At 39.9% G+C, this 12,904-nt stretch overlaps 1 protein-coding gene across 2 annotated transcripts in view; it reads left to right on the forward strand.

Moving 5' to 3' along the window:
* Myo3a (myosin IIIA) overlaps nucleotides 1-12,904 on the forward strand; it is a 189,231-nt gene that overhangs the window by 16,506 nt on the left and 159,821 nt on the right. For both annotated transcript variants that reach the window (XM_041641611.1, XM_041641610.1), the window contains exons 3-4: nucleotides 8,366-8,470; nucleotides 9,584-9,683. In XM_041641611.1, the coding sequence (XP_041497545.1) occupies nucleotides 8,366-8,470; nucleotides 9,584-9,683 (205 nt within the window). The remainder of the gene's footprint in view (nucleotides 1-8,365; nucleotides 8,471-9,583; nucleotides 9,684-12,904) is intronic.

Here is a 12,904-nt window from a genome sequence, read left to right on the forward strand (position 1 = left end):
CCTACAAAGGCCAATGATGCCAGCAATGGGCGAGGCTATGAGCAAACCTCACTCTTGTTCATGGCAGCAAAAAATGAGGCAGTCATTGCGGAAGTGTGTGGCACGCTCTCACCTCATCCCCTGCAAGCCCCGATGTTGGTGCACATCCCCTGAGACTCAGGCTGAGGGCTGACAGTGCCTTTAATAAAATGAACAGCACAAACTGGAGTAAGCACTGGAAAATGAGGCTGCACTTCTGTGGCTCAGGACAGAACATGGTCTGCTTGAGCAGGTGACCTCAGAGCACACGAGAACAAAACAACACAAGAGCAGGAAAGTGAGACTGTCTAACTGCATATTTTAACATCCTTTTTCATAAATTTCAGTTTAAAAAAATAACCTTCTGTCTTAATAAGGACAGAGGACCTAGAAAAGTTGTCTCTTAGAAGCACTGCAATGTTGCTTATGGAATGACCTCCCTTTGGTCCTGGCTGCTTTAGTCCATATCTGTGTGCTAAAGGGTTGAGAATGCTCTCAGCTAGTGTAGCTCAGATGTAGGAAAATTATGCTCCAATTTTGTGTGATTAGCAAGAAACCGGGCTCTGCTTTCACATTATGTTGCAAAGCTACACTTTGCGGGGGGAGGGGTATCCTGTCGTGAATTCCCTTCAGTCTATCCTGGTGATGTGAAATTGCTCAGGTTAATATAGCACCATCCATTCTACTGGTGCTATTCATGTTAAAGCCACGCACAAGGCCATTTTATTTTGGTGATCTATCATATCTGCAATTCATTTTATCTATTTCCATTCTTTTGTTCATGCAGAACTGTCATGTTTCATTTTTAAGTTTACCCTGAATCTTTAAAAGAATGGTATTTAGACTACCGGGGACAGTTCATTTCACCAGGACAGTATTTGAAGCTTTACTGTCAGTGAGGAATCAGAATTTGTGCCAGAATTTCCTTTTGGTGGCTGTTTAAGGGCATGAGCCACAAAGCCATCAGTAAGACGCTGATTTTTATTCCCATGGTAATTTCCATGTTTCTATAGTTCTTTCCTTTTGTTTTCTGTTTTTACCTACCTCTTTACGTTTCATTCCAAAATAAAGGTTTGTGTTCCTCACAACCCTGTTTCCTAAAGCTGCTTGAGAAATGGATTTCTTGGGTGGAAAATGTACCATCGAGGTTAGACACATCTGGTAGGAAGGATTTATGGAGAACTTGTATTTCTCCTAATCGAGCTCCTCAGCAATTCCCAAAAGGTGGACATGACCACAGTCACCAGTGACCTGGTGGGAGGGAGTGTGCTGGAGATGTCCTGATAGGGCTGAGCACTCCCGGGTTTGTTCTCTGCCTGTTGACATGTTTGGGGCCTCTACTGCTCAGCACTACAGAAAGAGGTTTCTCCAATGAAGGCCGAGACAAATGAATCTATGGTTAGCATCAAATCATTTGTTGTCAGTTTACTTTGTCTGTTTAGCAGAATAATAGTTAGAGGTTCTCCCCTAGGCCTAGGACCTGTATAGCCAGGCTCTGAGATTCTCCCCTAGGGCCTAGAACCTGTCTACCCACAGGCTCTGAGGTTCTCCCCTAGGGCCTAAGACCTGTCTAGTCAGGCTTTGAGATTCTCCCCTAGGACGTATGACCTGTCTAGCCAGGCTCTGAGATTCTCCCGTAGGACTTAGGACCTGTCTAGCCAGGCTATGAGATTCTCCCCTAGGACCTAGGACCTGCCTACCCATTGGCTCTGAGGTTTTCCCCTAGGCCTAGGACCTGTCTACCCACAGGCTCTGAGGTTTTCCCCTAGGCCTAGGACCTGTCTACCCACAGGCTCTGAGGTTCTCCCCTAGGGCCTAGAACCTGTCTAGCCACAGGCTCTGAGGTTCTTCCCTAGGGCCTAGAACCTGTCTACCCACAGGCTCTGAGGTTCTCCCCTAGGGCCTAAGACCTGTCTAGTCAGGCTCTGAGATTCTCCCCTAGGACCTAGGACCTGCCTACCCATAGGCTCTGAGGTTCTCCCCTAGGCCTAGGACCTGTCTACCCACAGGCTCTGAGGTTCTCCCCTAGGCCTAGGACCTCTTTAGCCACAGGCTCTGAGGTTCTCCCTAAGACCTGTCTACCCACAGGCTCTGAGGTTGTCCCCTAGGGCCTAAGACCTGTCTAGTCAGGATCTGAGGTTCTCCCCTAGGGCTTAGTACCTGCCTAGCCACAGACTCTGAGGTTCTCCCCTAGGGCCTAGAAACTGTCTGGCTAGCCACAGGTTCTAGGGCCTGGTTACAATACCAGGCATGAGCTCCATTTTGTGGAGTGGGCCTTAAACCAAAAGAAAAACATTTCCTCCTTCTCTCTCTCTACCGTTTCACTACTGTGTCCAGATTAAGAAAGATACTTACCGCCAGGAGGAGATCTCTGTACTTGCGCCCAAGTAGAGAGATTCTGCCTGATTTTAATGTTACCCTTCTCTTTATTTTTCATCATAATTGGTTTCTAAATATGAATAATTTCATGGCATGCTATAGTGTAGTATAAAATATCAATGAAGTAAAAATTAAGGGAAATAAATTTCCTGATATTTTCAAGCATACTGTTATCTCTAAGTAAAATTTAACAATCTGATTTTCATAACTCTATTCCTTTCCTATCAGATAGTGATTATGTTTGTTTTAAACCTTTATCTGGAAAAAACAAGTGACTATGTTTTTTGAAGACAGTTTCAATTGTTTCTAAGAAATGCTTAGCTAATAGAAATTATGTGATAAATAACTATAGATCTTATGAGAAATCACTGTTTTAATTGATTAAGTAACTCAGGTTCTTTTATAGAGTTTATCAGATGAAACTTAAACAACAAAATTTAAATTTGAAGGGTAAAAATTGCTTATTTGCTTTAGATTTCTGTATTTTTATTTTCAGATAGTGTGTGTGTTTTATGCTTTGGGTAAGAAGGTAACTGCTTTTCTTGTCATAACAAAATAGAATGCTAAAGTAGGTTAAGGAAGGAATTGTGCCTCACAGGTTGAGGGTACAGTTGTGGGAAAAGCATGGTGGTGGGAGAGAAAGGTAGTTGCTCACATAGTGTCCAGTAAGGAAGCAGAGAGACTGAGGTGACTGCTCACAATGTGTCCACAGTCAGGAAGCAGAGAGACTGAGGGGGCTGCTCACATTGTGTCCACAGTCAGGAAGTAGAGAGACTGAGGTGATTGCTCACATGGTATCCAGTCAGAAAGCAGAGAGACTGAGGGGGCTGCTCACATGGTGTCCACAGTCAGGAAGCAGAGAGACTGAGGGGGCTGCTCACATGGTGTCCACAGTCAGGAAGCGGAGAGACTCAGGCCCCTGCTCACATTGTGTCCACAGTCAGGAAGTAGAGAGACTGAGGTGATTGCTCACATGGTGTCCACAGTCAGGAAGCAGAGAGACTGAGGCCCCTGCTCACATTGTGTCCACAGTCAGGAATCAGGCAGAAAAAATGCTACTACACAGGGGCTTCCTCTTTTTCCCTCCTATTCAGTCTGGGATCATAGTCTATATATATATAGGATGATGTCAGCCATGCTGAGGTGAGTCTTCCCTTCACTGTTAAACCTTTCTGAAAATACCCTCACAGACATATCCAGATGTTTGTTTTCTGTGTGATTTTATATTTTATGTCTATTCAAGTTGGTAATGAAGTTCAGGCCATGACACATAATTGTGGTTAATAATTTTGACATGCAAAGGCTGTTACTGTAACCTCTTTATTATTTTATTGTCTGAAAATATTTCCAGTTGTTTATGTTGTCTTATTAAGCTGTAAAATAGAAGATAATGAAATCTTTGAGGGGTCATCATGACCTTTCATAGAATTCTTCCATAATTAGCAGTCGGGTCTTTTATCTCATGTTCTTGTAAAGCTCTGTTGATATTTCTAGAGGGAGCAGCTCACTTTTCATCATTACTGAGAGCTACATTTTGTGTTTTCCACAGTGGAGCTCTGGATCTCACTCTGCAAGCATGCTCAGTGACTCCTGCACAGTTGAGGACAGTGTCATATTTACGTGAAATGACTTTTTTTCTTTATTTACCATTAAAATATCTCTTGATTTAATTCAAATATACATACTTGTTTTTAAATGTTTAGTGAGTTTAAGTAGAGTTCTAGGGAAATGACAGAATTTTCATCTTGTGAGGGTCACAAAATGTATTACTATCTGTTTGGAGAGAGGCCTAAGCAGTCCAATAATGAATAAGACAGGGGCATAAAAAAATTTGATAAAACTAAACTGCACCCTCTAAAGTACAGTTCTGAATTTCACGAGAAATAACAACCACAGTGAATATGTCTGGACAGCCTGGAAGAAACCACCATATGCCTGTGATGACAGACCCCACCTGTGGAGTCAGCCTCTCTAGTCTCTGCAGGTGTTTCTCTTCTGCATCTCCTGTCCACATAGAATCCATGCAATTAATTTTCATTCCTCTAATTAGGTTGTTGTTGCACCAGTTCTAATTGGTTTTAATAATAAAAACCTGGAGCCAGACATCAGGGTAAATGCTGAAAGATCAATGTGACAAAGGAGCAAGCCACAGCCAACTCTGACCTTGCTAACTCCTCAGCTGAAAAAGGGCTGAGCTCCTGCCTCTTCCTTCTGCCCAGCTATATCACTTCCTGTCTGTCTGTACAGACCTCCAGACCTCTATGTTTAACTAGTGGCTAGATCCACCCTCTGCTCTTCAGGCAAGCTTTATTTGTTAGAGCCATAGACAAAAATATCACCACTTGTTGTTGGTTTTATTTTAATCCTGGAACTGTTGACATTTTGGCCTGCATGATTCTGCATTGTGGAAGGCCGTCCTCTGAGCTTCTTGATGGTTGGCATCACCCTTAACCTCTAGATGCCAGCAACAGCTTCCTAGCACCAGTGATAAAGATTATCTCTAAGCTTGGTGAGGTATCCCTAAGAGTACACCTGAGAACCACAGGTGTCCTAGTTCTTGACATATGCTAATAACTCAGTAAGTATTTGTGGAACATGAATAAATAAATTGTGATTCTTCTAAAATGCATTTTAACTGAAATTGCTATTATGATGAATCCACATCTGTATGCATCATGTCAAGAATATTTCCTGGGTCAGCACATCACTTCTGTAAAAAAAAAAAATACTGGATATAAAATTTAGCTCTGAAGTGTGTTAGCCATTAATGGCTATAGGGGAAGAGTGTTATTTTCTCCCATTGTTCATGCTTCAGTAAATAACCTCCCACTCGAGCCCATACAAACAACTCTAACTAAATGCAGTGGAACACACACATAAAGAAGACATGAGAGTAGAAGGGTGACCTCTTGGAAAGAAGGGTTTCAAAAAGAAAGGATGGGGATGAGAAGGCAATAGGAGCAAAAAATGACTAAAATTCACTATATTCATGTTTAAACCATGAAAGAATAAAAATGAACCAGTTAGGAAAAATCAGCTAAGAGTAAATCATTTCTGAGAATGCACAGAAAAGGGATTTAACTTCTCTTCACCGTGGATTAATTTGTATGACCATTCACAGTGGCAGCAACTGGGCTTTTGCTTCCTTGCTTGTTTAGTGAGTAGATATTATTAGCTTTGAGTAGTTTGGGGTTTGCAGATTTTTCAGGATTGACCTGAAATTCACTATGCTGTTTCAAAGAAGGCAGACTTCAGACTATTTCACTAACACAGTGATGTGAACCTAAACAAAACAATAAGCTGAGATTTTCTTTAAATGCTCATTTTTCATTTTATAACAACATAGCCCACAATGGGAATGCAGCTACAAGAAGAAATACAGGAATATTCAAAGAGGTTGAGACAAGAAGGAAGCTTTGAAAGACAGAAAGAAGAGGGTAACATTAGCTGCTTTGAAATACTATCCACGGTGTTAACAACGAAGGTGGCATTAGTCAGAGGTAGAGCACGCACTTCTGTGTAGACGTGCTTGAGAACATACTTTTGTATACAGGTGGCCTCCATGCAAGTGTGTGGTCCTGACAGATTTGGTCATAGCGTACTCAACAGTACTGCCTAAGATCCTTTCCTCTTTCTGGACAACGTTCACATTTCTTTCACAAAACACAGCCCCAGAAGGAACTACACATTGCAAAAGAAGAAGAGGGGGAGAAGAAAATGAAAGGAAACATAGTTGGTTTTTTTTTCCCCCGCTCTTCGAGGGCCAGCTACCCAGCTCCCAGATAAATACATGGAGACTTATTCTTACTTATGAATGCCTGGCCTTAGTTTGGCTTGTTTCTAGTCAGCTTTTCTAATTTAAATTATCCCATTTCTCTTTAACTACATTTTGCCTCTGCACTTTTTATCTTTCTTTCCTTCTTACTCTGTGGCTGGCTGTGTGGCTGGTGGCTGGACCTTGTCATCCTTGTCTCCTTTTCTTACTCCTCACTTCCTTCCCTAGATTTCTTCTCTTAGTTCTTCCCTCTGCATGCCAGCCCCTCTTATTTCTCTCTCCTGCATAGTTATAGGCCATTCAGCTCTTTATTAGACCGTTCAGGTATTTTAAGCAGGCAAAGTAACAGAGCTTCACAGAGTTAAACAAATGCAACATAAAAGAATTAAGCACACCTTTGCATCATTAAACTAATATTCCACAGCATAAATGAATATAACACATCTTAAACTAATATTCCACAATAAGAAAGGAAGGAATGAATGAAGGAACAAAGGAATGAATAAGGGAAGGAAGGAAGGAAGGAAGGGAGTCTCTAGCATTGTTTTTCATAAAGTCACTAACTAGTTCTAATGCCTTGGTCCTTATAAAGCAGCAGTTCTCAACCTGTGGGGCTCAAACAACCCTTTCACGGGGATCGCCTAAGACCATCAGAAAACACAGATCTTTAAATTATGATTCATAACAGTACAAAAATTAGTTATGAGGCAGCACTAAAAATAATTTTATGGTTGGGGGTCACCACAACATGAGGAACTGTATTAAAGGGTCACAGCATTAGGAAGGTTGAGAACCACTGTTGTAGAGGAATGGCCAGGCATTTTAAAGTTCTCAGTTTCTTTTGAGCTGTTTGAGAATAATTTTGTAAGACAATCTGCCAGCTTGTGGTGGAAGCAGCCTGACCCTGTATGGTGTGCACCAGGCAGCAGGACTTAAATTGTGTTCATCTTCCTGAAACAAAAGAAAACAGAGGCCTTGCCATTCTGGGCTGTCCACAGTCCTGAATTAGCTGGAAGTTTTATTTGAGTGAAGAAAGAAAGGAGTTATGAATGTGACTCCGTTTCTTCATCTTTACTGGGGAGATAATGATGCTTACTTCCAAAAGTGGTGAGGTTCACAGATAATTCATATAAGAGGGTTGGAAATGAGCCCAGTATCCAGTAAATTCTGAATACATCATGTCTGCTACTATCTAATCCAGACGGGTTTAGCATCCCAGTAAAATTCAGAATGTTAGAAAAGACATTGGGGAAAGAGGTATTCAATATTTCAACTTAGAATGCTAAATATACCTTTGCTTCCACTCCTCTTCTCAGCCTGTTAGAGCTCAGAATGGTGGCTCTGTGGTTTCCCAGGCAGTGTGCAATGATACAGAAGCAGGTGGTGAAGAAGGCCACAGACAAGATCCAGGGGAGGAGGGCAAGGTTGAAAGCAGTCCATAGGGTTCAGCATCAGGGACCAAGGACTTGCAGAATCCATGCATTCTTGCGATGTTGTTGTGGTCCAGGACCAAGTTACCTCTCTTCTCCATCCACTGCCATATCAGTGTTGGTCTGGCATGCAGACTAGGTGCCTCCTTTGAAAGTTTCAGTGTGACTTAATGTTACCTAATTTTGCAGAGCCCTGATATGAAAAGTTTCTTCACCATATTCTTTCCTTTTGTTGGTTCAGATTCTCTCTGCTTTTGTGTGCAGAGAAGGAGGGCGCTGGAGAGCAGAGGCAGTGTAATATTCCAGACTGGTTCCGAGGGTTCTATTTGCCATACTTACTCACGTGTACTTAGCAGTTTTGCCTAAAAGGAGGTTTATTTCTTTTTAAAATGCTCATTTAAAGTAGTGCATATCCATGAACAACAGTAATTGAAATATCAGAAGTCAGTATTGCTTTTAAGGCTTATATCCTAAATTGGGGAATAATTTGTAGAATCATAATTCCTATCCTTAAAGTTAAGCAGAAGATTCTCTTCTAAAAACTAATTTAGATGAAACCTGTGTTCTAGTTATCAGTCATATGTAATCACAAGTCTCTATGTTCACTTCATTTGTGATTTCATGAAAATAATGAAAGTCATTTATGAGACTACTTAAACAGAATACCTGGATAATTTTTTTTAAACATTTTAAGGAAACCATTTACAGGAAGAACTTTAAAACATTGTTCATTTTAATGCCCATCTGACACGCTCATTTCCAGCTGTGCAATGGAGGGTCGGTGACGGAGCTTGTGAAAGGACTTCTGAAGAGGGGAGAGAGAATGAGCGAGCCTATAATTGCATATATTTTACATGAAGCACTAATGGTAAGGACATTTGAATTCTTTGTACAATAATTAGAAAGTAGTTATAACTAAATAAAATGTAGATCCTACTTAAAAAGTAAAACCACATTAGTATTGACTAATACAGGATCACATGCAGTCTGGGTGTTAAGCATAGACAATTTGGGTTTTTCATAAGAAGTCAACTTTGTTTTGATGGCTTCTGATTTCTGTTTTTAGGTATTATTTTAATTTTTATAGATAAATATAGAATATAATTTTTTTCTAGTAGTTATATTTTTATTTGCCACTATCTTAAATAAGTGTATTTAAAATGTTTTCCTTTTTGGGAATCAACAATTTTTTAAGACTGGAGGGCCAGCAAGAGGACTCAACAGGTAAAGTGCTTTGCTGTCAGACCTGACGACCTGAGTTTAATCCTAGAACCCATATAGTGGAAGAAGACTTGCTGTGCAACATTGGTCTGTACCCTATCAATTGTATTTTGATAAAGTGCTGATTGGCCAGTAGCCAGGCAGGAAGTAGAGGCAGGGTGACGAGAACAGGAGAATGCTGAGAAGATGAAGTCTAGTCTGCAGTCATCACCCAGATGCAGAGGAAGCAAGATGTGACTGCCTCGCCGAAAAAGGTACCAAGCCACGTGGCTAACACAGACAAGAATTATGGGCTAGTATAAGTTTTATAAGAGTTAATAAGAAGCCTGAGCTACTAGGTCAATCAGCTTATAATTAATGTAGACCTCTGTGCGTTTCCTTTGAGACTGAATGATTGCAGGACCACATAGGACAGAAAACTTGGCCAACAAAAACTGACTCCCACAAGTTGTTCTCTGATTTCTGCATGCTTGAACATACACATGTGTGCATGCACACATGTGCACAAAGAAATTACTGCAAATATCATTAAAAAGTGTAGAGATTTTTGGTAAAAGCTGAGGTGTGCTCTTTTTTGTGTGATTTTCTATATAGTACTAGTTGGAAATGATACATTTAGGTTTGACTAACTCAATGTAAAATCTTAGTATTTGAACACTGATTTTAACATTGGTATTGATTCTGCACAAGTGCACTGCCTTAAAAAAATGTTTCTTTGCTTTATTCTCTTAAGAATCATTATACAATTTTCACCTTCCAGGGACTTCAACATCTTCATAACAACAAAACTATCCACCGTGATGTCAAAGGGAATAACATTCTGTTGACTGCTGAAGGTGGGGTGAAGCTAGTAGATTTTGGTAAGTTTTCCTGGAAGTGCATAAGGACCTAGCATGATTTTTATTATTTCCTGACAGGTTTGCCTTTCTGAGTTGAGAGTAAGAAAACAAATTAATATCTTTCAGTTAATTTGGCAAATGAACCTCCCGGCTACTGAGTCACCCAGTTTAACCCGAGATCACATCTGTATATGTTAATATGTAGTTTATCCAGCAGGCCATGCAGCATCCCAAATGGTTAAGCCTATTCTGAGAGGCCACTGCCTAGCCTCTGTTAGTGATTGCTTTTTGAAGGGACACATGTCCAAGTCCAGGATTTTGAATGAGAGGAGATCTTCAAGGATCCCAGAAGATCACTTCAAGATCACTCATCCTTAGAGGTAAGGAGGAGATACGTGAAGGATGTTCTTGAGATTCCGTGTGTCTTATCATGATGCCCAAAAGGTCTTTGTTCACCTTTGTGACCATGGTGCTCTCCTGAAGAAGGCACATCTGAGCAAGGAAAGAACTGGGGGAGGTCCTGGATGACATGATTCAACCCAAAGATCAATTACTTTTCTGCCTTCCTTTTCTCTGTTGTGTAACATAGAAAATTCCCACATTTACCAAGCTGGTTGTTTCTGTGTGGTAACCCAAGACACAGTGTGTCCCTCATCTGAATAGCTGCTTTTCACTTTGAAGGTGATTCTTTACTTTGTCATGTTTGAACTTCTAAGCATGTGACATTGGTGACAGTATTCCAGGACATCTCAATGTTGTTCCGAGACATTCTCTTCTTTCTTCTCTGTGTCCCAACTTGTGCTCCAAGATCCTATGAATTTCTTTATTTATAAATTCATCACACAATTATTTGGTCTTATAGGTAAGTTAAGACACTCAGAAATGTATGTGGATAGGCAGAGTCTTTTACGATCAAGGTTGTGCCTCATTCTATTCTGGAGAATTACTGCTTTGAACATAGCAGTTCACTGAATATGAATTGAATCCACAAATTTTCTTTCATTCGGCTTTCTGAAATCTAAAGCTCAATAAATTTGACTGATTTAATTTCAAAGTTACTGTAAAGTCCAAGTCTATAATGGTCTGGGTTACCCAAGGCTTGATTTTCAGAGCACGCATAGATCTGGATGAATAGCATATGCATCCAATATGCCTTGCTCAGCACTGTTTGTCTCACATGAACTTCTGCAGACTGCCGAGCAGCAGTGAGATTGACAGTGGATACCTGAGTCATAAACCGGGTGCAGCCAATCTGTGTTGCTGATTGAGTTCAGAGCCATATGATTGGATAATCAGGCAGGTTAATGTGTAGTAAAGACTTTTGTTTGGAAATTCAAAATACTAAGAACAATGAAACACTTTACCCCCATTGTGCCACAGGAAGGACCATTATTCTACCTAGAAAATAATGCTTTCTCCATTCTAAGACATACCCGGTGGAGAACTTGATACTGAACTTAAGAGCTTGCTCTCAGATGCATAATCTGTATTAACAGATGTTTAAAAACAAGTATAAACATCTCCAGACATTAAAGAAAAATCTGAGAAGCCAGTGGCCTTGACAAACGTATTTTCAGAGATATTTTCCAAAGTCTATTAAAATAATATATATTATAGCTAGATTACAAGTAAGGTAGTTGCTCTTTTTGTTGTTTGTTTGCTTATTTGTTTGTTTTGTTTAGAGTTTTAAACCTTGTATCTTCTGGAAAAGCACTGTATTAAACTTTGCTCCCAGCTCTAGGTAACCTTGTATTAGACATCTTTACAAAAACATGGATAAGAACAAAACTAGAGCTTTGGTTTTAGATTATTTTGCTTGTAGACTTTCAGCGATCATTAGAAAATAGGGCCAGTTGTCTATTAAATGTGTTCTTGGTGTCCAATGCCCAAGGCACATTATTTGCATGTATGATACTGTTTATACATAAACATTTTCCATGGTAAGCAGATATCTAATTTGGTTCTCTAAAATGGACCATAGGTCTTTTTATGATTACAAACTCGAGGTGGTAGGTATATATATGTAACAATTCTCATTGAAAGAAGAAATTATAAGATGTAATAAAGCACAAACTGCAATATCAAACCCAAGAGCAACATCCTCATTTGATGAGTAAATCAAATTTTCTGAGATGGATTCTTCTTGGAGCAATAGGATTTAGAATAAATCTTACTTTAATTTCTTGCGTCCTAAAGTATACTCAGAGCTCATTAGGGTCGCTGAAGATAGTGGCTGTTAGTCAGGTCATATGCTTAGATCTAAGGATTCAGAACTAGGTACCACCAGGAAAAGAGAACATGCACTGCTTGTCTTTCTGGGTCAGGGTAACTTCACTCAGTAAGATATGTGTGCTTCCATCCATTTACCTAAAAATTCCACGATGACATTTTTCTTTGCAGATGAGTATTACTCCATAGTGTATATGTACCACATTTGCCTTCTCCATCTTTTGGAAGATAGTTAGGTTATCTCCATTTCCTAGTTATTGTAAATAGTGTAGACATCAACACAAGGGAGCAAGTATATGTGGATTAGGATGGTGAGTCCTTAGGGTTTATGCCAAGGAGTGCTATAACTGGATCATAGGGTAGATTTACTTTTAGCTTTTTGGTAATTCTCTACGCCAGTTGCCAGAGTGACTGTACCAGTTAGCAATCCCACAAGCAGTGAATGAGGGGTTGATCCTCTTCCCCTACATCCTCAACAATGTGTTTTCAAGTTGTTTCCTTGGTCTTAGCCATTCCAAGCAGAGTAAGATGAAATCTCAAAATAGTTTTATTTTGCATTTTCCTAATTACTGAGAGTGTTGAACACATATTAGATGTGTTTTTATCCATTTTTATTTCTTTTTGTTTAAGAACTCTCTGTTCAGACCCACAGCTTAGTTTTTAGTTGTGGCATGTGTTTTCTTGACTCTGTCTTTTAAGTTCCTTATATATTCTGGATTTTAATCTCTGACAGATATGTAACTGGGAAAGATTTTTCTCTCACTCTCTAGGCTTCCTCTTACTTGATTGTTTCCTTAGCTTTACAGAAGCTTTTTAATTTTATGAGGAATCATGTGTCAGTCATTGGCCTAATTTCTGTACAAATAGATCCTATTCAGAAGGTCTTTTCTTATGCCTGTATCTTGGAGGGGAGTGCCTACATTTTCTTCGAGTTGTTTTACATGTCATATTTCACATCGAGGTCTTTGATCCATCTGGAGTTGATTTTTGTGCTACGTGATAGATATGCTTCT

The sequence above is a fragment of the Microtus oregoni genome, unplaced genomic scaffold (genome assembly GCF_018167655.1).
Source record: "Microtus oregoni isolate MIOR12 unplaced genomic scaffold, Mior012 000070F_ref0000104, whole genome shotgun sequence".
Classification (NCBI taxonomy): Eukaryota; Metazoa; Chordata; class Mammalia; order Rodentia; family Cricetidae; genus Microtus; species Microtus oregoni.